Raw genomic sequence first — 25,246 nt, 5'->3', positions numbered from 1 at the left:
GGGACCTCGGGCCTTCCGATCACCATTCTGGGGTGTCTGTCCTGCTGGTGGTGGCTCTCACACAGCCTGAGCTGGCAAGGTCACGTCATCCTGCCTGAATCTTCACATGTGGTTTGCAGAAGCGGTGTGATTTCTAGCTCCTCTATTTTGGGAGGTGGGTGTGGGAAGTGGTGTGAAGCTGTGTCCTTAGCAGGCTCAGAAACCAAGAGATAGGCTGATGTCTCAGCGGTTCGGATGGTGGGTGGCACAAGGCTGTCCTGGCCCTAGCAGGAAGGACTCTTCTCTCCCTGCTGTCAGTGTGCCTGTGCTGCCATTGAATCCCCCCTGTTAATACCTGGATCCATTCTGTCTCATCTGACGGGTGGCCAGGTTGGGTGAGATGGACGCAGGGGGGTTAACACCTTGCTGTCAGCCCCTCCAGCCCCAGGCTGACCTGCTTATGTCAGGAGGCTCCTCATCTCCGCTCCAGCGTGCTGGTGGAGGCACTTCCGCAGCCCTCTGGTCCCTCTGCTTTGGGGCTGGTCCCTTCTGCAGGTGGAGGAGCTGCTCTCTGCTCCTTGCCTTCATCCCTGCATTCACAGCCTTGCCCTGAAAGTGCTGGAGGCTGCCCAGAAGGTCCCGATTCTGAGAAAGGGTTACCTCAAGCCTGGGCTGATGCTGAACATCTCATCATCTTGCCCTTCTTTCCCAGGATGAACCCCCTTTCCTTCAGTGCCAGGAAGATGTCGTGTCCTAGGGGTCAGCTTTCCGTTGACACCTTGGGTTCCTCACTCCCTTCCTTTTCATGTGATGCTCATTGTTGTTCATTTTGACTTTCCCCCACTGGAAAGAGCCCCTGGCTGTGCTTCGCGCTTCTCTGCAGCAGGACTTGCTAATCGCGTCATCTCCCAGCACTGTGTCCCAGAGGGCTTCTACTTTAGAGTGAAAAATACTGTTGTTGTCTAGGCACCACGGTCCGGTGAAGTTGCCTCAAACCATTCTGTAGAACTAGGGGTACCTTAATAAATGATTATGGATTTTCCATCTCGGGAGTTTCCCTCTCCTCGGGAGCTGTTACTAAGCCGCATTATTTATCACGAGCCGCTCTAAGAGCTGCGGTTTCGTTTCCTCACCATGTGCATCGCAGCGAGCGGTTCTGGGACAGCTGCCGCGATGACGGCCGGACCCAGGCGCCCAACGGGTGCGTGGGCTGGTGCGTGGCTGGAGGGTGTTGAGGTGCTCCTCTTGGTGGCCCGACACTGCGGGCATCTCCCCTGCCGCCAGGGAAAGGTAGTGTGCAGCTGCAGGCTGCCCAAAAGCACCACTGTCCCAGCTGAGCTGGATTTATCTCATCCTTACGGAGCTGCCCAAGTCAGCGGCTGCTGGAGGTGTCGGGCAGTTTGGTCGCCCGTCAGGGCCCCCCAACATGCACCCGGGTGCCTGGGCTGAGAGGAGCAGAGGTTGCGTGGGTGGGACCGTAGGTGGGCGATGCGCTGCAGGGCTGAGCGAGCGCCTTCATCCCCTCCAGCCCTGGTTTGTTCTTCCCCACGGATGGTGCCGAGCTGTTGCTCGGGGTCCCCGTGGCGTCCCAGCAGCGGGCAGAGGGAGGGCTGTCAGGGGCTCGCCTGGGCGAAGCCGTGTTCTTGCATGTCGCTGTAGGGAGGGCAAGTCAGGCGGGATCTCTTGCAGGTTATGAAGAGCAGAGCCTGTAATCCAGAAACGAAAACCAGCCTTAGATACTAAAGACAAATCTTTGTTTGGAGCCCATGGTTCAAGGCACTGAATTCCCAGCTGTAAAAAATGTGCCGTGTTTGACTGCGGGGGGAACGTTTACGAATAGGCACAGCGGCAGGTAGGCATGGCCCGAGCGCGTCCCTCCACGTGGCGTTGGAAATCCAAGCAGAGCTACTGTGAGCACCTGCTGCAATTTCATACAGGGACCATAGTCAGAGTCACTTGGAAATTCTGAAAATGTTAACCTGTACACTTTTTACTGGCTGCTGTTGCTCAAAGGATAAACTCGGCTCTGCTTGTAAAACGAGCGGTTGAACTGCTTTGCTGAACCATTTGCCAAATTTGTCCTCCAACAGTTCGTGTTTAGAAACTGCTGGGGAGGTAATGATGGCATCAGGACATGCCACACCGGTTATAAGCTCGTTTCGGCAGAGCTGCAGCCTTTTTGGCACGAGGTGCGGTTCGAGCTGCTGTTTTGCAGCCAGGGAGTACCTGCGGCACGGCAGGGAGCTGAATCTCGGTGTCGCGATTGGAATAGATTGATTAAAAATGACCAGCATTTCCTTCCCCAAAGTACTAATCGCGGCTGCTTTGGTGCTCATCGGGGATCAATGGGCTGTTTAATTGTGAGTCTCTGCCTGGAGCCGCTTGACGTGTCTTCCCGTGTTCCTTGCGTGTGCGAAGGTGTCCCGTGCTGGGCTCGTGCCGGCTCCGTCGGGGTTCAGGCACAGCAGGCGGTGGGCTCCGTCCCTGCTCCTGCCATCGCCGCTGCTGGTCCTGACCTGCAGCTGTGCGTAACCACCCAGGGGAAAATTCAGGGTAAATACCTAGAAGATCTGAAAACCTCCTTGCGGCAATGGGTCTGTGCTGGCTCATCGCCATCCAGATCTGCCCCTTTGTGTCTCAGTCCCGCCTTTTTGTGCAGTTTGTCCTTTTGTCTCCCTGCAAGGTGTGGTGTTCACCTCTGACATCTGCAGTTCCTCATTGCAAGCAGTTGCCAGCTGCCTGCCCCACTGCTGGACCAGCATCATCCCTGGGCAGCCCCCAGCATTGACCTGCTCCACCCTGGTTCTGGAGCTGCCAGGTCGGATCCATTCCTGGGCTGGTGGCACCAGCGCCCACCCAGGGGCCACATCCTGCCAAGGAACTGCTTGTCCAGGTCTTCCTCCCTCCTACTGCAGTTTCATGATTGAAGTTATGGTTTCTTCCAGGTTCAGCCCTCCAGTACCTAAACTGTTCATCAAACCCCAGCCACCGAAGGAGGAGGGAGCCTGCTTGGAGCACTCGGCATCTGCAGAGAGCAGTGTCAGTGATGGATGCGTAGAGGAGCCAGCTGAAGCCCTGGGAGCAGTGGGGGATCCTGCCCAAGAGTCAGCAGATGCAGAGGACTCCCTGGAAGCAAAGGTAGATTTTCTTGTACACTCACTGTTTTGCGTTGCCTTCCCCAGCTTGCCACCAAAAAGCCGTGCTGGTGCCAGCGTCCCTTTTTTGCTGCCCTGATGCCATGTGCCCTGAGAGTGGGCTGGGCAGCAGGGCCAGCAGCTGGACACGGGGCTTGTGGGGCGGACAAGTAGGGTAGTGTTGTTTGGAGAAGCCCATTCAGGTCCTCCTGACCTATGGTGAGGTTGGGGTTTTTTGGTTGGGTTGTTTTTGTACTGTGAAAGGAGGGTTTTTACCTGCACCGTGATGTGAAGCTTCCAGTTCCCTTCCTCTGTCAAGCCCTGCCCAGTACTGGTCTCCATGTACCACCTTCTCAGCCCCAGCTAGAGCCACCCGTTGTCACGTCTCTGCCTTCGCCCGAGCCCCAGTATTGCAGCGATGGCCACAGAGCTGCCTTTTTATAAATGGAGACTTGACAGAGTCGCCGTCTTTTCCTCTTAGTATGGAAAACAGCCTTTGGTCTGCTGACCTTCCTGGTGAGCCTCGGTGCTTTGGAGCTTGGCCTCGGTGCTAGTGGGAGCTGATGGTGCCTTCTGCGTCGCGTGGGACAGAGGCTGCTCCTGTGCCAATAAAAAAGGATATAGGAGAGCACAGGAGGTTCTGAAAGTGCCGGAGTTGGTGTTAAGTTCAAGGAGGGGGGGGTCGCACTTGCTGACATCTAAATATCAGTGGTTTTAATGTTGTAGCTCTGCACGTGTTTTCTGAATCAGGAAAAAGGATACCTGGTAGGCATAAAGAATAGCGCGGCTGAATGTTTTCAGATAGAAGCATGAAATCATTTTTGTGCCCTGTTTTGTTGCCATGTATGCACAGATAAAGCAGGGAAATTCAAGGGGATATGGCTAGGTAGGATCCAAAATTGCTTCAAAGGATACATCTGGGTTGCAGCGTTGTCTTCTGCTTGTGTCACTGTATCAAGGCAATGCCCATGTAGCCTTCCTGGGGAGGTGGGAGACCATAAGCCTGGGAAAGATGTGGGTTAGCGTCTTTGGGAATATGCCCTTGGCAAAGCTTTGCAGGCTGGAAGATGTGGAGACAACAGAAAGAGCACTGAGACGTGAGAAGGCTCAGCCCTCCCCAGTGCTTTATCTCCTTGGAGAGATGTAGCCTCTGGTTAGGTCTGAGGATGTGCTGTACATACCCTGCCCATGTCAGAGCCCCAGCGCAAAGCCCTCCTTCATGTTACCGAAGCAGCAGGTATTCTTAAACTTCAAGAGCAATCACAAAGCCCTTGCTTATAAATAGGGGTCAGAAGCCCAGGGACGAGGTTCCGTTTAAAGGATGGCACCTCTGAGGTTAAACACCAGCCCTCAGCTGCTGCAAGACAGAAAAACATCTCAGCTGCCTTTTTCAGGATGGTGTTATTCAAGAGAAATGGCGATCCTCAGCCCTCCAGCACTGATGAGTGCACAAGGGGAAAGCTAAGCACCACCTGAAATGGGACAGCTGTGCCAAGGACTTCTGAAGTCCTTATTTCCCATTTTTGACACTTCACGCTTGCAGCTGTATTCCTATTATTGTCATGGAGAACCTGAGCTGTCCAGGGGTGGGGTGTTTGGTGCGTTTCTTGGGCAGGAGTGAGCAAAGCTGGGGTGGCATGAGGGTGCAACGTGCCCTCGAGGTCCCTGCCAGGATGGGGTGCTGGGAGCACCCCGCTTCCTCGTGCAAGCCGGTGGGTCCGAGCCCGCCTGCCGGTGTGACACGGGCTCCACCTGCACCTCGTGTCTCATCTGCACGGGTCTTGGACCCACACTTGGCTAATGGCACAGGCGTCCCCGTACTTGGTGTGTGCCTGTGTCCCACCTTAGCTGCTCTTGGCTCGATGAGACGGTGGAGCCTGCAGCACAGTGATCCCCCTCAGCCCAGCCAGCTGCCTCCTGTAGCCCATGGTGCTTGTTTTCCAGCTGCTGCCGTCCGCTGCTGTGGAGCTGGAAAGTCGGAGGCCGGTGAGGAGCCAGGAAAGGATGCGGTTTGTGGAGGTGGAGCCCCTCCCCTCGGGACCGGAGGAGGTAAGTGGGCATCTGTCTCACTTCCCCGCTGGGCTCCCAGCGTGGCAAGCAGTTACGTAGCCCCCGCTGCCACTGGTGGCCCTCGGTGCTGCTCACGGAGTGGCCTCGCATCCCTCCCAGCACGTTGCGCAGCGCTGCTGAAGCAACCGGCCATGTAGGGCTGACCGAGGGTCCTGCCTGTGCAGCGCCTGTGGAGGGTGTTACTCGTCTTGTTACTCATCAGGTGCTCAGTAGGAAATTTTTGCAGTAGCTTTTGCGAGAGCAGTGTGCGGGTCGGAGAGAGAGTGAAAAGTATCAGGAGTCAGACGAGCTGGGCTGGAGTCCACCCCCAGCTCCAAGGGCTCTCATCTTCAAGTCTCGTGTTTTTCTGAAGGCAGTAAAAAGTGTTTCTAAAGGCAAGTTCTTCAGCTGAGAGAATGTCTTGCTGCCAGGAGACATCCCAAATTAATTTAGTGTATTAATACATTAATTAGTATGGGAGAAGATTTTTCCCAGGGTCTCTCCCACCGGTAAGTAGAATGAATGCAGAATGAGATTAGGGTGATCTCGCCTGTGATGAAGAGGCCCCTCCAGCCACATCTGTACTTTGCTCCAAGCTATGGCTGCTCTTCTGCATCCATTTCCACGCTCGACATCCCCATCTCTCCTCCCCTGCCTCCAGGTTTTTGATGTCCTGCCACTGTACGGCGTGCTGCCGCCGGGCAAGAGCCAGCGCGTCACCTTCACCTTCGTTGGCCGCACAAACATTGCTGCCCGTGTCACGGCGCTGTGCAGTGTGGAGGGAGGCCCGACCTACGAGATTGCGCTGAGTGGGGAGGCTTCGCTCATCAACTACTTCCTTGACGTGACGGAGATCGACTGCGGGCTGCAGGTACCGCACGCTTCTCTTGGCAGAGGTCCTTGTCTTGGAACTGTCGCCAGCGCGTTGCTGCCCACCTAGGTCTAGGGCGCTCTTCCCTTCCCAGCTACTCCGTTGGCTCTGTCGCTTGGAAGTACTGCCTTTGGGTGATACGTTCTGCATCAGAGTTGTTTTTTAATGGCCATCTCTACCCCCCAATAGTTGGGATTTCCTCCTCTTCAAGGTAATGAGCGCTGCCTCCCGGGGCAGGCAGGGACCCTGCGGTGATCTCCAAAGGGACATGTCCCCAGGACCCTCATCCGCCCATCCGTTCCTAAAGCCTGAGGTCCAAGGAGATGCTTTCTTTTAATGCTCTTGATTAATCAACAAAATAAACTGGGGAGGAAGTTAACTTGGGCTTCCAGTCACTGCAGCTGGAGAGAATGTCCCAGAACAATTGGCACTTCTTTTCAGTTAAAATCCCCACAGACCCTTGCAGCTGTTGGCCCTGTTTGGCTGTTGCCCTGTCTGTCTCTACTTTTGCTTCTGTTTTGCTTGCAAATACTTGTATGCAGGTGCCTCTTATTCTGAAATGCCTCGATGCCTCCTCTTTTGTTTCAGCTGGCTGTTAGGTGACACCTTAAAGAGCAGAGGGCTTGTATCCCCTGGTTTATTTATTACTGCACCTCTACGTGCTGCCGTCAATAGTGTTCCTGCGTAGGGCTAAGGGGTACCCTGTGGCTGGGGGTCGCCCAGGTTAACCCAGGACACCGCAGTGCCTGTACCTCCCCTGCGCTCCCTGCTTCTGCGCTGTGTTCATGTGCTTTCAAGCCAGGGAAAAGGGAAGGAGACTCCCAGCAGCAGACCTGCGTCTGTAACTTCCCGCTCCTCTGTCTTCTCTCCAGCTGTTTAACAAAGTCAGGGAAGCGGAGGTCACCCTGCAGAACAGAGGGAAGATGGGATTCACCTACGTGGTGCTCGGCTCCAGCGCAGCCGCTGCGGACAGCCCTCCGCTCGGCGTGCCCCTGGCCGTGCCCAGCACGGTGAGTAGCACAAGTGATTCACCCTGGCCAGGCTGCCCAGGAGAGGGTTATAGGGAAAAAAGGTGGTGGGGCAGGTGGAAAAAAAGAAAAGGAAGACAGAGCCACAAAACCAGCATGGAGAGCCAGGGCTATAAGCAACTGCTGCTGGGTGGCAGAGAAGGTCAAGCAAGCGCGGTCCTACTAGAGCCCCTATGAAGGGGCCTTTGCTGGCGGGTGGCTCTGGCATCCTGCAGCAGCCGCCGGCGGGAGGCACGAGGGCTTCGGTAGCTCTTTGGGCCCCGAGTGCTGAGCTCTGTGGTTGTGCCGACACTGGAGCCAGACGGTGCAGGCTCTTGTGAGGGTCACCTTCCCCAGGTTGTGTGGTCAAGCAGGACGTACTCCCTGTCCCTGCCTGTAAGAAACCCCACCTGCCCCCTGCCAGCACTAAGCAGGACTGAAATACTGTCTTGCCTGGCATGAAGCTGCTTTGCCAGAAATTTTAGCAGCCCCTGTGTTGGTCCCTCCTCCAGCTTTGCTGCTTTGCAGCAGTTTTGTGGCAGCGAGGGGGTCAGGGAGGATCGGGGCTGGAACAGCCAGGAGAGGAGTTTGCAGCATCCCGGCGCCCCAGCTTCTTAGTCCCGCGTGGCTGTCTTTGAGCTGAAGCAGCGTTCCTATCTTTGTCCCTTTTTGCAAGGGGAAGAGGAAGCCAAATGGCTTTCACATTGTTTTCGTGCCCGTCTCCTACAAGGGATGACACACTGATGCCCTCTTCCCGCGGGCTTCCGAAGACGCAGCTCTGCTTGGACCCGTGCAGCCAGCTGCTGCAGCAGCAGCGTGGGTGCTGGCAGCTTGGCAGGGCTCACCTTTGCTGCAGCTGTGCTGTGCGCTGGAGTACGGGCTCAGGGGACCAAGTGGCAGGAGCTGTCCCACTCAGCGGCTTCCCGTGCAGGGGAGCGGGGAGCCGAGGGTCCAGCCCAGCGTGCAGAGGGCGAGCCAAAGGCGTCTGCGTCTGTGCCCGGTCACCCAGAGCCATGCTGCTGTCTGCTTCCATTTGCTCTCGATCTGGCTGGCGTGAGCCCAGCCTGAGGCTTGGAGAGCCTTTCTGGAAGCCCAGGGAGGAGATGTCCTTCCCAGCAACACCTTCTTCCCTAGAATTTGTCCTAGTCTGCTCCTGCATTTCCAGAGATGTATGTTTGCAGGTTGCTGTGAGTCTGAATGGGCTCACGCACCCCTGGTGTAACCACGCAGGCAGGAGATGTTTGGTTGGGATGATGAATGAGTCAGGGAACCACTGATGTGCAGTGTGAGGAGCTGCTGGCCCTGCTGAGGGCACAGGCCTTAGCTCGTCTTCCACAGCAGCTGGTAAAAGAACTTTTCTTTATTCAGTCTGGCCCTTGCTAGCAGAGGGTAAGCACTGTGAGCAGCAGAGCTGCGCTCCCGCTGAGCAAAGGGCGGTCTGTGCTGTGGGAATGCAGCCTTACGAGCCCTCTGAAGGACATACTGCACCCTGGTGTAGGAGGCTCGAGCTTTTAGGATATGAGAAAGCTAGAAGGCCGTGTTGTCTGACGTTTTCTTCCATAGGAGAAGCTGTTTTCTCTTCTCAGTGTGCCTATCGCCTGAGCCGTCCCCCCACCAAACGCTCTTTGGTGCATTCCCTCTCTTGTCTCCCATGCCCTGCAGGGTTACATTGGACCTGGCAAGGAGCAAGTGCTCAAAGTCTGTTACCTGCCAGGAGTGCCTGGGGTCTTCTGCAGGGCTTTGCAGATTCAAGTGGGTCACCTGGAACCAGCAAGCATCACCCTGAGAGGAGAAGGGACCCTTCCCAGGATCTGCTTGGACCTGCCCAGGAACATCAGCGGTGAGCACTGCCTCTCTGCTCCGCGGGAAGGTCCCCTGGCTTTTTCCCCATGTCATATGCCCACAGGGCAGCAGCTCACACCCACCTCTGCTGAGCCTGGAGGTTTCAGGGCTGTCAGAGCAACACTCAACCCTCGGGTTGCTTCCTGAGTCTCTAGTAGGTGAGCCCATGTGGGCTTTGCCCCAGGAACCACCCTGCAGAGCTTGCCAGCATATCTGTCGGAGGCCTGGGAAGGTGGCGGCTGGGCAGAAAAGCTTGGGGAAGCTGTAACGCGGGCTGGCAGGGATGTTGGCAGGGTTGGATTTGCCATCGCGTTGCAGGGGATGGGATGCTCCTCTGTAGGGGGGAAGGTGGGTGGTAGTGAACGTCAGGATTCAGAGAGGAGCAGCAGCATCCACTTCCCATAGATTGCTCAAGGAGTTTGTTTCTGGGAGAGGCCAGCATCAGGAGAGTGGGGCTTCCCAGCTTAAGTGGGATTGGCACGGCGTCCACGCTTCTATTTGTGGATCTCTTCTTCCTCCAGGAAATGCAAAATATGAGAAGGTCCTCAAAGAGGCCAAAGAAAAGATGGCAAAGGACAGCCAGAGAGCTGAAGCAGTTGCTTTGGGGGAGGCTGCGGCCACGGAGCCACCCAGGGACGACGCGGACACCGCGGTGAGAAGCCCCATTTGGCATGTGCCACCCTGCCCCTGTGTCACTCGAGCCCTGGGCACCCCGCAGCAGGCTTCCTGGGGCCCTGCTGGCACTTGGGACCTCCCTGCCCGCACCTGGCCACGACCATGTGTCAGCTCAGCGCGGCCCCAGGGCTGCCCAGCTCTGGCTGTTGTCCCTCCAGCAGATGCACCAGCTCCCCGACTGCCTCAGGGAGAGCTCCTGAAGGCCGTGCTCAAGTGACTGAGTTCCCGGCACTTTGAAGGAGCTGCGGGTCGTGTCTGAGGGGTTTGTTGCTCACGACCCAGCTTACCAGCAGCAGCCTGACTGCGCCCTGGGGCTGTGCTGTCAGCGGTCATCTCCAAGAGGCATCAGCTTTCTCGTGGCTCCCTTTCCAAGAGAGCTGCTGTCCAAGCTGCTCTGGCACTGGTTGGGAGCAGGCAAATACTCAGAGCTCTGGAAGGTTCCTGGCCTGCCTGTCTGTTTGTCTGTCTGGCCAGATCAGCTTTTATGACAGTGACTGGGCAGGTGAAGGTGCTGGAGTCTGTTTCCCTTGAGATCAGGTCTTGACTAAGGGAGCAGGAGGTGTCACAGAGGCTGAGCAGCGAGGCAGAGGGACTCCATCGCCCCTCTCAACAAGATCAGGGTGGGATCGTCTCTCAGAGACAAGCCTGTGCCTTGGGCAGGACCTTTGCTAACCAGCCGCTCTCTTTCCTTGCCTCAGTGGGACACGCAGCTGCAGCTGCAGGTGGAGCAGTTGCTGATAGAGGAACATGCCCTGGAGCAGCAGAAAGCTCTCAGCTCCGGTCCCCCAGAGGAAGCGGCCTTTGACCAGCGTGCTCGTCGGAGGCTTCTCAAGTTAGTAGAGGCTCCAGGTGCCCCGAGGGTGACACCCAGCAGTGCACCCCTGCTCCCGAGAGCTCCTGGTGTCTGCAGAGCTGGCAGTAGCTGGGCACTGCAGAAAGGGTCTGACCCTGGTAGCTTTGACGTGCTCCCTGTGAGCAGCCGAGTGTCCTCACTTCATAGTGCCACCCTGGGGTGCTCAGCTCCCCACAGATGCTGGGTTGTGCTCTTAGTGCTGAGGGGGTCCAGTGCAGACCATCCAGCCCCTCCAGACAGCACAGACACCGTCCCTGCTGACCAGCTCTGAAAGAGGCAACTCAAAGCTGGCATCTTTGTTCCAACTAACAGGCCACGCTAAGCAAAGCCAGCAGGGAATCGCACGGGCTGAGAAACCCTAAAGCAGGGGGTGTAGATGCTGGTGGGACCGTAGGGCTTGCCTGGGTGACTTGGTCCTTCTCTCTGCTCCTTCCTGATGAGGCAGGGGCACGGTAGGCTCCAGTTCAGGAAGAAAATGCTCTGCAAAACAGACCACTTATGCGCTTTCCCGAGTGGGATTGCTCTGGAGAAGGAGCTGCCCTTGAACGCTGTCGGTGCCGATTCCTGCCTTTCCCGGGGCTGCTCTGGGGACAGACCTGGCTGCAGAGCAGGGAAGATTGCCTGTGCAGGCAAATCTCATTGCAAGGTCCTGAAGCAATTTCAGGCTTGGGCTGTACACCAGGTTAGCAGTTCCACTGAGGCCAGTGGAGGTCTGGTGGACTTAGCCACAGTGGCTCTTTGTAGCCAAGGAGCTGCGACCAGTTAAACACAATTTTGTGTTGAAGTCCCATTGGTAGCTGATAAAACCTAGGACCTGCACCCTCCGTGACTTACCAAAGTGTTACTACCAGGTGGTCAGGCCTTGGCTTTCACAGGCTTGAGCTGGGTTTTTACAGCAGCAAATACCCACTTTATTTGTGTCTTCTGTCCACTTGGAGATGTAGCCGGGCTGTGGTTTAAGGAATGTCTCTCTTCCTTTCAGAGTTCAGCTGCCTGAGTACATCCTGGACTTTGGCTGCGTCGTTCCTGGTACCGTCCGCACGCACCTTGTGAAGATCACCAACCCCGGGCGGTTGCCTGTGTCCTTCCTCGCTGATAGACGTGCCTTGTGTGGCACAGGTAACCAGTGCTGGAGGGACCTCCCGTGGGCTTGACAGATGAGCTTAAGTCACTGGGTGTGTGTGGGGGTGTTGAGTGCCTGTTTGTACAGCTTTTTTCTTCCTGACTGCCCCCTGCTCGGTGCTTTAGAGCCTGAATTCTCCTGGCCAGCAGTGCCCAGAGACCTGGTCTGCCTGGGACTGCCCTGACACCTCATTTCAGGGACTAGGTGGGCTGATCACCTTGGTCACCTCTCATCATCTTCTGCTCTTGGCTACCATGAGTGACAGCCGAGGTTTTGTGCTCTCTGTGGGCTTGTATTGCAAACGGACGGGACCCTTTGTGGTTTGGAAGTGCTTTGTTTAGACTTCATGATGTCATAGCCCTTCAGTTGAGCCTTTATTGAGAAAAGAGCCTGTGAGATCCTCTGGTGTATCGAAACAGGCTTCCACGACAGGCCCTGAGGCAAGGCTGTGTCCCATCAAACGGTGACTTGCTGTGTCTGAGGGGTGGTCAGGTGCCTTCTCTAAGTTGTTGTCCAGGGAACACCGCAGCATGGGGGAATCTTCGTTGGAAATTCTCCTTCGGGGAGGTCTGTGCATCTTTCCCTGAGATGCCCAAGGAAGGAATTGCTGGAGCTCAGCTGATGGGTTTCATTTTTACCATGTGGACCTTGGATTCTGGCTGCGAAAACGCTTTCTCCTTGGGTGGTGACAAGGGAGAAAGAGCAGCAGGCTTCTCCGGGGATACAAGGGGGTCTTTCGCAGAGCTGCCAGCCAGGACACCCGCGTGGCCTTAACGTGCTTGTGACACACAAGCGACATGAGATGTATCTCAGCTGCTTTATTTTCATCTGTTCAAGGTTTCAGCGTGGATCTGGACCATCTGAAGTGCCTGCCCTGCTGCAAGACGAAGACGTTCAGAGTGCGCTTTGACCCACAAAGCGCCAACCTGCCACTGGGAGAGGTGGACGTGCTCCTGCCCATCAAGGTACCACCTTTTGGGGCAGGCAGCAGGCTGGACACGGCAGCAGATGTCACCTGGTCTCTCAGCTGGATGTTCTGTCCTTCACTAGGTAGCAGGTGGCCCCACATTCCATGTCCGCCTCCGTGCCGACGTGACTGTGCCGTCCCTCTGCCTCTCCAGGGACAGGCTGGAGTTCTCCGCTGTCCAGTGTGGGCAGTGCCGGGAAGAAACTGTCCAGCTCCACAATCAGCTCCAGGTCCCCTGTCAATGGTTCGTCACCGTGCACGAGCCTGTTAAGGTAAAGCACAGACAAGGTGTGACACGTAACTTCTTGGTTGGGTTTTCTTTGCCTCTCTTGCTCTTTCTGCCCCTGTGGCTGCCTGGGCGCTTGGGCTACAGCTCAGCTGAGGAAGCTTCTGAGGGTACGGAGCAAGGCTTCTTCTCCCTGACCTGTTCGTTAGCTGATGCTTCACTTCTCTGCCATCTTCGCCCATTCCTCCTCCCCTGAGGACAGTGCCTCCCCATCTGCCTGCCCTGCCTACACATCTTTGCTCCCGTTTATGGTGCCACCAGGTTATGGTGGCCATGTCTGGTTTGGACGTGGGTGCTCTCCTCACCGTGACAGTATCTCAGAGCATGACAGGAACCAAGAGTCTGTCCCCACAAAGGCCACCTCACACGACTGGTTTCTGTGCCCAGGTGGACAAATGCTTGCCAGCGAGCATGTGTCGGAAGCTGCTGCAGGAGTTGGAAGCCAAGCCCCGTGTCTTTGAGGCACTGCCCTCGGCCGGAACCCTCGCTCCCGGACAGCGATGCAACATGCGAGTCAGGTTTTCACCCGTGGAAGAGGTGAGATTGGCAGGTGTCACCCCGCAGAGGTCTGGCAGGGCAGTGTGGAAATGAGAGCCCAGCGCAGGGGATGAGGTCTGGCCTCCGCATGGAGCTTTCTGCCAGCCCCGTACCCGCTGTGCCCCAGTTTCCCCTGTAGCGCGCACTTCTGAGAAGCGCTTTGGAATCCCCACGGGGAGTTGCACAGGGAGCATCCAGGCTCGGCGGTGTGGCTCCCTCTCGGCACGTGGAGGAGATCCACCTGTCTCCCCTCACCTTCCACCTCGTGTGGGCATATCTGCAGGCTGCAACGCCCCGGCGCAGAGCAGCTGGCATGCTCGCGGGGGACAACCCTGGAAGGGCCAACCTGGGCTAATCCTGCTGCCGGTACCAGCAGACAAAACAGCCGCCAGACACCTTCCTGGGCACGGCGGGACTGTCACCTGTAGCGGTACACTGCCAGCAGTCCCTGTGGCTCTGGCCCAACCTGCCTGCGTGTTCCCACGCGGTCTGGGAGTCAGCTTAAGCGATGGAGCATTCCCAAAGGCAGTTTGCATGTGGCCACAGTGACTTGGAAGCTGGCAGTGTGTGACAGCATGGACACAAGTGCTTCCATGCCTGGGAACAGTCCCAGGGACGGTATAATTGCTAGTTGGGATGCAACCAGCTTGTGTTGGGCTTTGGCCAGAGCCAAACGCTGAGCAGAGAAGATGACCCTTATTTTTAGCCAGCGGGAGCTCATCTGCCTCTTGCGTGGCTGGTGTTTGCCTGGTGCAGCAGTGCCACAGCTGTGTCTGGGCAGCGTAACCCCGAGGACCTTTCTCATGAGCGCTGCGCTCCCTCGTGACTGGGTGAAAACGTGTGACAGACTGTTTCAGATCTGACACCAAACAGCCAGTTACACCTCACCCAGGATCCATCCCAGTTACCCGGAGCCAGCATGCAGGTGCTGCAGCCTCTGCTATAATTAAATACCTGTTTTCCATTCACCTTAGAGGTACTGATGACACCGCTGACCTTGGGGCAAGGGTTGAATTCCAGGCCCTTGTCACCTGGGACTTCGTGCAGGACCTTTCTGTGCTTCTCTCTTTTCAGAAGTCCTACAGAAGGAGGCTGAAGATTAACATTTGCCAGAGCAGCCAGCACCTCCAGCTGCAGGTCTCGGGACAAGGTCTGGAGCCGCAGCTGGAGTTCAGCCCCCCAGTGCTTGAGCTGGGACCGGTGCTGCCATACAGCCATGGGGCGGAGGGGACAGTGGTGGTGAAGAACCCGTGCGAGTTTCCCGTCGAGTTTTACTCGCTGGAGTTTGACCAGCAGTACCTTGAGGAGGAGCAGGTGAGCGGGAAGGTCCGGTCCCTGTGTGCGTGCTGCCGTAGCTTCCCAGCGCTGTGGTGGCATTCCCGGGCTTGCACCAGGGAGATGGAGGCAGTCCCCAGGGCACAGCCTGGCACTTGAGGGGCAGCCAGCTCTGCTGGCAGGCCGAGGGGGGTGCTTGGGTAGTCCGTGCTGGGAGGAAGGCATGAGGGAGAAGATCGGTTGGCTGGGCAGTGTGTTCGTGTGGTCAAGAAACCCCTCCTGTATGTGGTTTCTCGTCCCTCCACGCACAGGTCCTGCGCATGCTGAAGGACTACGACAGCCGCAACACCTTGTTGCTGCCTCTGCGTGGCCCGGGTGAGAAGCTGCCCCCAGAGGTGCTGGAGTACTCTCAGGACCAGAAGGGGCTGCAGGATGATCAAGCAAAGCCCAAGACTGGGGACCCAGCGGACCAGGACAAGGGTGAGTGTCGCGACGGAGGGAAGACACAGTCACTCAATATGAGTGAGCAGCAGACTTCCTTTATTGTCCCTTACAGTCACCTTTTATGCCTTGTTATAATTAGCTCATACATATTACAAAAGTTAAGCTCATTATTGGTTAGTTGCCTAAATATCAAGCCTCCCCCTAGTTTCTCTTCTGTAGTTATCTGTTCCCACCTGCAACATTCTTTTCCCACTGCGATCTTCCTGTTATTGTGTAACTTTTGCTTTACTTCAGATAAGCTGAGAGCGATGTGCATTTTTGTCCAGCCAGCTGGACTATGTCTGTGTGACCCTTTTCAGCTAGCCAGTTATCCACAGGTGAGGGTTTGGCATGGTCTGTCCTGAGTGTGGACACAGCAGGGAGTCCAGGCTGCGTACCCTGAGTTCTCCATGACCTCGTTCTCCACGGAAAGCCCGTGCTTTTAGCAGCCGCCTGTTCTCCAGCTTGGTGGAGGAATTGCTAGGTGAAAACCTGTGGCTTGTAACACGCATCCTCTTGCAGCCCTGAGTGCAGCTAAAGCAAGCTCATATCTTACTGCCACACACTGGGGAAATCATCAGGGTGTCCCCTTGTGTCCCTCAGCCACAAAGAGCAGGCTCGGATGAGTTCTTCAGCCAGTAGGACCAAGTCTAATATAACGAGCTGGTTTAGATTTGTTCCTTCCCGGCAACACAAGCACAAGCTCAGAATACCCCTGGACAGGCTCCTCGGTGCCTTGGGAGTCTCCCTCCTTAGGAGAGTTTTGCTTTTGCTTGTGGCCCTGCAAAGTGGGAATGGCCAAGAGCAGGTTGCCATTCCTTCCCCACGTCCTTCCTCCTCGGCCAGCTCTGAAGGTGCCTGGCACCTGTCAGATGGGGGCAGAAAGCACTCCGCTGGGGTTGTTGGCAGCACCTCACCCCGTAGCTCGGTCGTTCCCCCCTCCCTTTTCGATGAAAGCCAGTCCAACAGGGTGAATTCAGAATCCGAATGTGGGGAAGAGGAGGAGGAAGGTGTTAAGGAAAGATGCAGGACGGGTGGTAACCTGAAACTCTTCACCTATTTTGTCCATTGTGGCAAAAGGGCCCCAGCGGTGGACTTCAGTGCCACCTCCATTGCTTCACTGCAGCCTGGCGCCATCTCCCTCGGGACTGTCCCCAATGCCCAGTTGCACCTGTCCCCCCCCCTTAGGCACCAGGACCCGGGACCAAACTCCCATGAGGACCATGGGGAGGGTTCATGGAAGATGTGGCCCAGGCCTCTTGGGTGTTGCCAGATGCTCTTTCCTCCTCCTGTCACCCCACTTACTGTGCTCTGAACAGGCCCCTTCGCCAGCAGCTGGATCTGCGCGAGCCTCGAGGACGGGCACGATGAGATCTGGGCTGTGACGTTGGTTTCAGCAGTCTCCTCTCCCAGGATCTGAGGGGATGGGGAGGGCGATCAGGGTCCCAGGGAGGCAGGAGGCTGACTTTTCTACCTGGTTCTACACAGCAGAGCACCAGCAGAGCACCAGCAGCAGCAAGGAGGCTGCAGGAGAGCTGGCCGACAGCCCTGTCCATAGGGCCATCGCCCGCCACCTGGGCATCGATATCTCTGCCGAACGGCGCACAGGCGGAAGCCGCAGAGGGATCGTCATCATCGTCCACGGGGCACCTCGGACAGGTGCGTGAGCTGTTGGCTGCAAGGAGAGCGGGAAGCAGGAGAGACTTATCCTGGTGGGCCGTGGTGCTTGGTCGGCCAGTTGAAGCGAAGCGAGGCAAGCCACAGCTCTTGCTGGTCCGTGAAACAGTCCCAGGCCTTTGCCTAGCTGGTGCCAGTGCTGTGGCTCATCTTGTGTCCCTATAGCTAGGCTCTTGTCCCCCCAGATGGGGTGGCCATGTCCCTCTTGCTGCATGGGACCACATTGCCTGGTGCCCGTGTTTCCTCATGGGAGCAGCCCCTAGCCCATGCTGACCCCCAGACTGCGCCCAGCTGGCACCCACCAGCACAGGGTAGCGAATGGTCGTGGTGGGACAGGGCTCAAAACAATGTCCTGGCCCAGGGCTGAGGTCACACCACAAGGGACAAAGTCCTGGGCTGAACCGGAGGTGGAGGCGATCCACCTGGCTCTGGAGTTCAGCGCTTCTGACCGTGCTGAAGCTGCCTCCTTCGTGGTGTCCCCTAAAGGGACATGTGCTTTCTGACTGTCCTTGAAACCTGGAAAGCCTCTTTGGGGGCTTTCCAGAGCCTGTCCCTGAGAATGCTTCACCTGCAAATGTCACCAAGCCACCTTCCTCTCTCTCTCAAGGAAAGACAGCGGCAGCGGTCGCCCTGTCCAAATATTACGGCGCTGCCTGCTTGTCCATCGACGCCGTGGTGACAGAAGCCATCTCTGACGGGAGCAGCGCGGCAGGGCTCCGTGCCCGGGAGCTGTGCATCAGGGCTGCCGCTGAGCAGAGCCACAAGGAGACAGAGGATGAGGGTAAGGAGGAACACTGGGCGCAGAGCGGCGCTTTGGAAACCCACCACGGCCACCTGCTTCTGCTTGCTCCAGAGGAGTTTGGCAGCCCTTGGGTCTCTTGGGGAGCACGGGTGCAGGCGTGTAGAAATGCAGAGCCATTTCATAACACAGCTCGGGTGAATAAGAAGCTCTGTTTTGAGGGGTCAGACAAAGGCATTTTTACTGCCTCTGGGCTTCTTGACACACGTTCCTTTTTCTGGGAGTGGTGAAGCACACCCATACCTTTCTCAGAGCTTTATAAAAACACTTCCTCAGAGCTGAATCCAGCTTGCTCCCTGTGGCCATCAGGCAGAACTGCTGCCCGCTTGAACAAGGAATAACCCTCTGAAGTGGCTCATTAAGCTCTAGGTGACTGACTGTGAGTGTGGCTTCACAGACGTGAGAGGAAGGGAAGAATAACCTCCTGGAGGAGTTTTGGATGAGACGCACTGCAGATGAGCTCTTTTCTCTGGAGATGTATTTCCTGCCCCCTCCCCCCCCCGCCCCATACTGACACTGTCAGGTTGCGGAGCTGGCGCGTGCTGTGCTGTGCTCCATGTGAGACTGGAGACTTTGGGGAAACTTTCTTGGGCAGTTGTTGCCCTGAGCTCTGCAGGATGAGGCCAGACCCTGGCCCTGGCGGGGGACGTTTTGCATTGCTCAGCTTTGAACCTGGGTGGTTGGGAGTTGGTGGAAGGGAAAAGGCTCTGGGTGCCAGGTGGGGTTGTCCCAGGCAGAGGGTTTAGCTTCCATGGAGACGGGTGATGCTGCTGGGGCAGGGCTGCCCGTTACAGTCTCCACGGGAGAAGGCAGGATGGGTGCAAGGTAGGAAAATGATGGTGCTGGGGGATGAATCTTTGGCTTGATCCATAGGGGAGCTGCTGTGCAAAGTGTCACCTGTGTGCATGTTTATTAAGGAGGGACACGGGGCTGTGCACGACAAACTCTCTGGCTTTTCCGTCCTCTCTCAGCTTTATTGTGCTAGTAAGGGAAGCAGGGCAGGAGCTGCTTCTGGAGAGCAGCACTGCTAGTGCCCAGCAGGCTGGGGGACAAGTGCTGTGTCCCTGCCAGGGGTGGAAGGTGCCTGCTTGCTCCCCGCAGCACCCATCGCCAGCCCCGCTGAGCCATCTGTCCCCTCTGCAGGTCACAATGCAGATGTCTCTCTCAGCGTGCAGTGCCGCGCCAAGGCCGGGCACAGCTCAGCGCTGCGCCAGTCCAGCTCTGGGGAGGACGGCAGCCTGCAGTCCCCGAGTTCTCGAAGCAGAGTGAGCACTGCAGCAAGCAAGAGGAAGGCGGATGGCCGTGCATCCCAATCCCGGGAACGGCATCGAAGGGATTCGACAAGCTGCCAGGTGAAGCGTGATCTGCGCTGGGTAATGCCTGGGTCCTTTCTGTTGCCTCTGAGAAGCGAAGGGGCTGCTTAGAGTGGGGGCTGGTGTGTGGGTGTGTGGTGCAGAGCGCCAGCTGGGCATGCTTGGGGTGGGAACAAACCCCTGTGCTCTGGCAGAAATCTCGACTGGGCCTCAACAGTTTGTTGGCAAAGCGCAGTCCTGGCTAATGTGGCCGCAGGCAGTGGGCAAAGCTGCGGGATGCTGTGCCGGGGGCTTGCAAGCCACGGGATGTGTCCTCCAGGGTTGTCCCCTGGAGCTGCTGGCCTGCAGGGTTGGTTCGAGCCTCCCGCTAGTGGGAAACCCTGGCTGCAAGCCCAGCAGTTGGAACTGTTCAGGGGTTACCCAAGTGGTTTACTTTTCTTGTGGCCTTCAACATTGCAGGGCTCCTCCATTTCTCATCTCCACCCTCCCCTTCCCTGCGTCCCTGCGCAGCGATGGCTGAGCATCGGTGGCAGCACAGAGGGAGGGCTGGGCTGTCTGAGCTGCGTGCTGCCCGAGGACTTGCTGGTGGCCATCCTCTCCGAAAGGCTCCAGGTACGTGGGGTGGGGTGGGGGCAGATGCTGCGTTCCTGCTCCGCAGAGACAGGCAGCGAGGCAGTTTGGAGAGGAGGTCTGTATCTGCTCTCGGAGGAGCCCCGAGCTGCACGCAGGGATCCTTGGGGGAAGCTGCAGATGCCCCAAGGTGGCAGAACGTGGGGAAAGATCAGAGCTTGTCTGGGCCGATGCGCTGGACACAACGATGGCTGGTGTCCTTTGACATCTGCTGACAGTGGACGTTAACTGACTGGCTGAGAGCCCCGTGTGTGCCACAGCTGGCTAGAAAAGCTGTTCCTTTTCAACTTTATTCGCAGCTGAGTGACTGCTACCAGGGCGTGGTGTTCGATGGCCTGGAAACCCTCTTTGCGCACAACATGGCATCTGCTCTCCTCTGCCTGCTCAAAGCTGTCGGAAGTCGGCCTCACATCTACGTTGTGAACCTGTTCCAGGATTATGTGTCCTTTAAAGCCTGGAAGACATCTGCAAAAGAGCAGGAAGGTGAGACTTTCATCTCCACACCTCTCAAATCTTCCCTGTCAAGCACTCAGCCTTATCTGTGTGTATCTGGGTTACCAGCAGAGCTTGTAAGAAGTGGTCCTATTAGTCCTTCCACCTTCTGCCTGGGTGTAGCCAGTGCTCAGCTCACAGTTGCTTAAAATGCAGCAGAGCAGAGCTGAGGCTGTGAAGACTTCCCTTGGTCTCTGCCCTGAAAGCCTGGGCACAAGTGCCAGCTGTTGTGGCTCAGGACCGAAGCAGCAGCTGCCCGCCACGCTGGTGCGCAGGAGCCAGGCAAGGCGCGGGAACTCGCCGTGAACTGTTGATAGTTCAGGGGCTGATCTGAATTTTGGAGCAGGGCTGTGAGCTCCCCAGCACCTCCTGGCAGGATGATCGGCTGGCTCGGGACACAGCTGTGAATCCTGGCAGCTCACCCCCAACAGCAAGCTCTGCTAATGGTTTCTCCTCTGGTCTTGGCTGAAGGACGGGAGCAGGAAGAAGCTGCCCGCAGGGAGAGAGAACGTCTCTGGGAGATGGACGAGGATGAGTATGAAGCCCTCAGTGTGGAGCAGAAAATGGAGCTTCATAACCAGATACGCCAAGTCCAGCGCGAGAGGAGGCAGAGGTCTGTGCGCCTGTAACTCCCCAGGAGGGTGCCCCTGCAGGGTTTTCCTGCTCCGGAGACCTCGGTTGAGCTCAGAGGGGTCACGGAGCGAAGGCCCGAAAGGGTCTGCTCCAGGCGGGCAGTTCCACCCCCAGGTTCCCAGCAGAGGAAGGCCCTTCCTCCCGGGAGAGAACATCTTCTCTCCAGCTGAGCGGGGAGCCCGCGGGTTTAGACGGTGGCTGCCGGCACCTGGGCTCTGGGCTTGCCTGGCCACTGCTCTTAGAAGTGTCTCTAAGTTAATTATGTTGATTCTCATCTTCACCCCCCTTCTTCCCCACACCAGAGGGGTTGTGGTGTGGCTTGGTGTGAGGCGCAGCCGTGCTGGCTTGGTTTAGATCCCAGTCCTGCCGTAGGGGAAGTCCTTGCTGATCTCCCAGGTTTTTCCTTCCTGAGCGACACCGGCCATAGAAGCCGGTGGCTCTTGGGCTCACCCTCAGCTGCAGCAGCAGGTCAGCCTGGGAGAAGCTCTGATCCAGCAAAGCAGCCCAGGAGGGGAGGCCGCAGGGGTTGAGGAGGATGCACAGCCTAAGTCTGAAACTGGGAGGGGGACCCGCTTAAAGCGAGCGTGTGTTTCCGCACTTCGTTCAGCCCAGGCTGACCTTATGAAGCAAGGCTGAGGTTTGGCTGGCCCTGGAGGTCCCCTCCCACCTCTCCTCACTTGGGATATTCCCAGCCTCCCCAGGCTGAGGGAGGTCCACAGAGATGGCCTAAGGGTTCTGCCTGGCCTCAGGGTCAGGGAATGAAGTGCAGGACCAGCTGGGATGGCGGCAAGCCCAGACTTCTGGTGGTGACTCTCGGGCGTGTTTTCTGTTTGGCTTGCTGAAGGGAGATGGAGCAGCTAGCTCGAGAGCTTGAGGAAAAGCGTCGGCAGGAGCTGGAACGCTTGAAGGAGGAAGAGCTGAAGAATTCTGAGCAGGGGAAGAGAAAGACTGGAAAAGACCAAGAGAGTGCTTTGAGGAGGGAAAGCCAGCCTGATGTCAGGCAGGTGCGTGGTTGTTTACAGAGATGACTGAAAGCCCTGGGGACCTTCCTACAGAGCTGTGCCGTGCCTCAGGGAGCCCCACGCAGTGCTGGGGACGAGCACCTGGCCAGGAGCAACATGTGGGGCTGCGCTGGGAAACAACCACCGGGGTCTGATCGTGCTGCTGCTGCACCGGGGTGTCTTCCCATGGGTTTGCTGCTAGAGCTGCCCTACGGAGATCATGCTGCCTTTGAGTCCTGGCTTCATGTAACTCCACATACTGACTACTGAAGCCCTAGGTAGTTTTAGTCCAGCGTTTCTTCCCACTCTGCCTGTGACTTACACCTGTGAGCCATGATCTGTCTGGGATGTGGGGTCTTTTCCTACATGTCTGGCAGGAGATGCCCCCAGGCCTTAGGTATTCATTAGCAGGCAGACTTTGCAAAGAATCAGCCAGCCACAGGGATGCTCAGCGCACCAGAAATGAACCCAGAGGACCGCACAGGAGTAAGGAGGTGTCTTAAGTTCTCTGCTTGGGTTGGGAACCTGTTCTGTTCCTCAGCTGGTTTGCAGGACTCCTCATCAGTCTGACACTGAAGAGTTTGGTTTGTTGAGCTAAACCGGGTACCAGCTATGTTCTGAACTGGGATTTGTAGGGTGCCTAGCACAGGTCTCGAAGGAGGTTTGGGCTGCTACTGTAAAGATCATTTTTGCTTTGAAATGCTCACGGCTTTTTTCTGCTCTTCCTGCCCAGGGCATGAACAGTCCCACCAGCAACACCAACACATCCAGCAGCGACAGGTCGGAGGTCGCCAAGGGGGCAGTCAAGACACGATCTGTAAGGAAGCACCTGGGCTCTGTTGCACGTTGCACAAAGGAAGATGAGCAAAAGCAGAGTAAGGTCACCCTGATGGATGCCCACCTGGCAGCAGCTGCATGCCCCACAGACCTGGAAGAGGGCGAAACCAAAAATGAGGCCCAGAGTGACAGCGAGAACTTGGCCCTGAGGTTTAATATCTATGAGACATCGCAGAAGGATGTTGCGCATATATTGTCATCCTGGGACAGGGTTCAGGGTATCCTGCTGTTCCCTCTGAGCCACGAGGACGCACGGCACCCAGCAGAAGAGCAGCCCCAGCACGCATCCAGCCCCAGGAGCCGGAGGGACAGAGAGAAGGAGCATCAGGAAAGGCTGGAGAAAGAGCATCTGGCAAAACTGAAGGCTCTTGAGGATGCCAGAATACCTCAGCTGGAAGGGAAAGGTGCAAAAGTGTCAGCCAGAGGCCAGGGTGTCGGGGTGCCCTGCTTGGACATCCAGGTGCTGGGCTCAGAAGATGTGACTAGGAAGATCCTGGAGAGCAGCGAGCTGCCAGCGGCAGAGCAGGTAAAGCCCTGTGAGGCTCGGAGGCTGAGCCTGCCGTGCTCCTGGGCCCCGGTGCATCGTGTCCCACCGGGTGACAATGGCACAGAGCCTTGTCCAGGCCACCGATGATGTTCCACAATGGCTCCGCAGCAGCCCCATGGCTGGGGGAGGTTCTCACCATCCCTCAGGTGGGTGGGAAGCAGGAGTGCTCTCTGTACAAGCATCCCGTCTGTTCAGAGAATTTCCCAGCCTGGAAATCATTGCAAATGGTCCCAGGGCAGGGCAGCTCAGGTTTCCTTCAGCTGAGTCACTCCAGGGAGAAGTTTCTCTCTCTAGGTCCCACTTGTAGGTCCTGGCACTGCTCTGGAGCCTGCCCACTCCACTGGGCATGAAGAAGCGCTGTGCCCCATATAAATAAACCCCCACCACATTGCCGAAAGCTCCGTGCCTTTAAGGAGTGTGAGGATGAAGGTGACAGGGGTACAAACAGGGTTTTCTCTTACACTTTAGGTCCTGGATAGCCTTGGACTGGGTCCCTCCGGGCTTCCCATTCCCCCTACTGCTTTCTACTCCGTGATCCACTACCCGGCAGAGCGGATGGCCCCTGCAGCAGGAGAAGCCCTCAAGCACTTTGTCTTTGTTGTGCCAGAAGGCGCCACTGCAGAAGACAAGAATGCTGCCGTAAGTCTCGTGGATGCCCCTGTTGTGCCCGAAGTGAAGGTGCCAGGGCAGGGGGGTGGGTGGGGAAGGATCGCTGTGATGTCTGTAAGATGAGAATAACAGTTTAAAAAAACACCTCAAGCCCTCGCCTTGCCTTGAGGTCCTGGGCAAGGAGAGTGTTGTAGGCAAAACAAAACCTGAGGAGGAAGACCAAGTCCCTGGGCAGATGCGGTTGTTTATTTAGTGCTTCCCCTAATTGTTAACAAACCCACAGCTTGCTTTCCAGGAGGGGGATGTCTCGGGGCAGGTCTCACCTCTCTGTTTTCTCCCTCCTCTTGTGGCTCAGACCCCAGAGGAGCAGGTCGCCCCTGTGAGGAGCCAGTTGAGCAAGGAGAAAGCTGCGGGCAGCTGGGAGGCTGCGAGGGAGAAGCAGAGCTCCGGTCGGGGCAGGAGATGTCTCCAGGGGCTGAACAGGGAAGCACCCACTTCTTCTCCTGGGGCGCACCAAAGCGGCGAGGACACGGTCCCATCCCCGCTGAGTCATGTCAGGTGAGCTGAGGGCTGAGGAGATCGCTCTGCTTCGCGGCCACCCTGCCAAGTGAGGTCTGTCATCCCCAGCTCCTCAGGGCCCCTCTGTTGGTGCCTCCGTGGGATGGCGAGTCCACAGCCCTCCTCCTCGTCTTGTTTGCTCATTAGCCGTGTCTGAAGCCCCCTCTTTAACTGCCAGGCTGAGCAGCTGCCGGTGGATAGTGCCTGCCCGCGGCGAGGTGGAACTGAAGGTCCACTTCAGCTCCACGGTGCTGGGCCAGTTTGAGCAGACGCTGCGTTTCGAGATCCTGGGGACAAAGCGACTGTACCAGCTGCCCTGCAGGGGCACCTGCCTGTACCCCACCATCAGCCAAGACCCACGGTAAGGCTTGCCCCTGGGAGCCTCCCACGCTGCTCCCCCCTGGGCTCAGAGCCAGGGCTGCCCCTTGTACCCCGGTGACCTTCTGGCTCGGGCAGAGCGTGCTGCCTGAGCCGCCCAGCATCTTGTCCCATGCCTGGAGCTGGGAATACTGGTACTGCAGCCACCAGTAAGGGTTATGGCTTTCTGACCAGGTTTTCTGCTTGGAGCATCTCACGGCTCCTCATTCCCTGTTTTCTCTGCCCAGGCTGGTGTTTCCCCACCGGAGGAAGAGCAAGGCAGACGACGACATTGTCTTCAAGCAGTATGTCACGGAGACGGGTGTCTTCCACTTTGGACCGCTGCTGTGTGGGAAGTCAAGAGACTGGTACGTGCTCCCCGCCCTGTGTGAGCATCCTGATGCGCTGCCTGCGCAGCATGGGACGTTGGCACCTCCAGGGCCTCGTGCTGTCACAGACACGTCTGGGGACGAGCCGTCCCAGAGGCACAGTTCAGGGCAGGCCCAGGTGGAGACCTGCCTGGGAGATGCAGGGGGCTGAAGGGCCACAGATGTGTGAACTTGAGCAGATGATGGGCAAGTGAGTCCTGGAGGAGCAGGGGAGAGACGGAGCTGATCTTCCTCCCTGGTGGGTGCCTTGGTGGCCAGAGCCATGTGCTGCTTCCAGCCTGAAGGTCACTTGGAGCAGCTTGTGTCCCCCCGCCACATCTCAG

The 25,246-nt window shown here is 57.3% G+C and overlaps 1 protein-coding gene across 1 annotated transcript in view; it reads left to right on the top strand.

Annotated features, from left to right (window-relative positions):
* Window positions 1-25,246, top strand: part of LOC308072974 (hydrocephalus-inducing protein homolog) — a 135,533-nt gene that overhangs the window by 96,937 nt on the left and 13,350 nt on the right. Inside the window, exons 26-50 of the mRNA XM_080410617.1 lie at window positions 2,925-3,117; window positions 5,058-5,162; window positions 5,824-6,033; window positions 6,906-7,043; window positions 8,703-8,880; window positions 9,404-9,534; window positions 10,256-10,389; window positions 11,393-11,529; window positions 12,371-12,498; window positions 12,584-12,772; window positions 13,174-13,323; window positions 14,398-14,637; window positions 14,910-15,078; window positions 16,570-16,740; window positions 17,366-17,539; window positions 18,701-18,909; window positions 19,330-19,482; window positions 19,800-19,983; window positions 20,464-20,605; window positions 21,470-21,629; window positions 22,360-22,989; window positions 23,479-23,688; window positions 23,975-24,177; window positions 24,356-24,538; window positions 24,783-24,902. Coding sequence (XP_080266743.1) covers window positions 2,925-3,117; window positions 5,058-5,162; window positions 5,824-6,033; window positions 6,906-7,043; window positions 8,703-8,880; window positions 9,404-9,534; window positions 10,256-10,389; window positions 11,393-11,529; window positions 12,371-12,498; window positions 12,584-12,772; window positions 13,174-13,323; window positions 14,398-14,637; window positions 14,910-15,078; window positions 16,570-16,740; window positions 17,366-17,539; window positions 18,701-18,909; window positions 19,330-19,482; window positions 19,800-19,983; window positions 20,464-20,605; window positions 21,470-21,629; window positions 22,360-22,989; window positions 23,479-23,688; window positions 23,975-24,177; window positions 24,356-24,538; window positions 24,783-24,902 — 4,641 coding nt within the window. The remainder of the gene's footprint in view (window positions 1-2,924; window positions 3,118-5,057; window positions 5,163-5,823; window positions 6,034-6,905; window positions 7,044-8,702; window positions 8,881-9,403; window positions 9,535-10,255; window positions 10,390-11,392; window positions 11,530-12,370; window positions 12,499-12,583; window positions 12,773-13,173; window positions 13,324-14,397; window positions 14,638-14,909; window positions 15,079-16,569; window positions 16,741-17,365; window positions 17,540-18,700; window positions 18,910-19,329; window positions 19,483-19,799; window positions 19,984-20,463; window positions 20,606-21,469; window positions 21,630-22,359; window positions 22,990-23,478; window positions 23,689-23,974; window positions 24,178-24,355; window positions 24,539-24,782; window positions 24,903-25,246) is intronic.

This window comes from Falco punctatus (assembly GCF_963210335.1).
Source record: "Falco punctatus genome assembly, chromosome: 14".
In the NCBI taxonomy this organism is placed as follows: Eukaryota; Metazoa; Chordata; class Aves; order Falconiformes; family Falconidae; genus Falco; species Falco punctatus.
The sequence above is the reverse complement of the archived record's forward strand: the minus strand, read 5'-3'. Positions and strand labels throughout refer to the sequence as shown.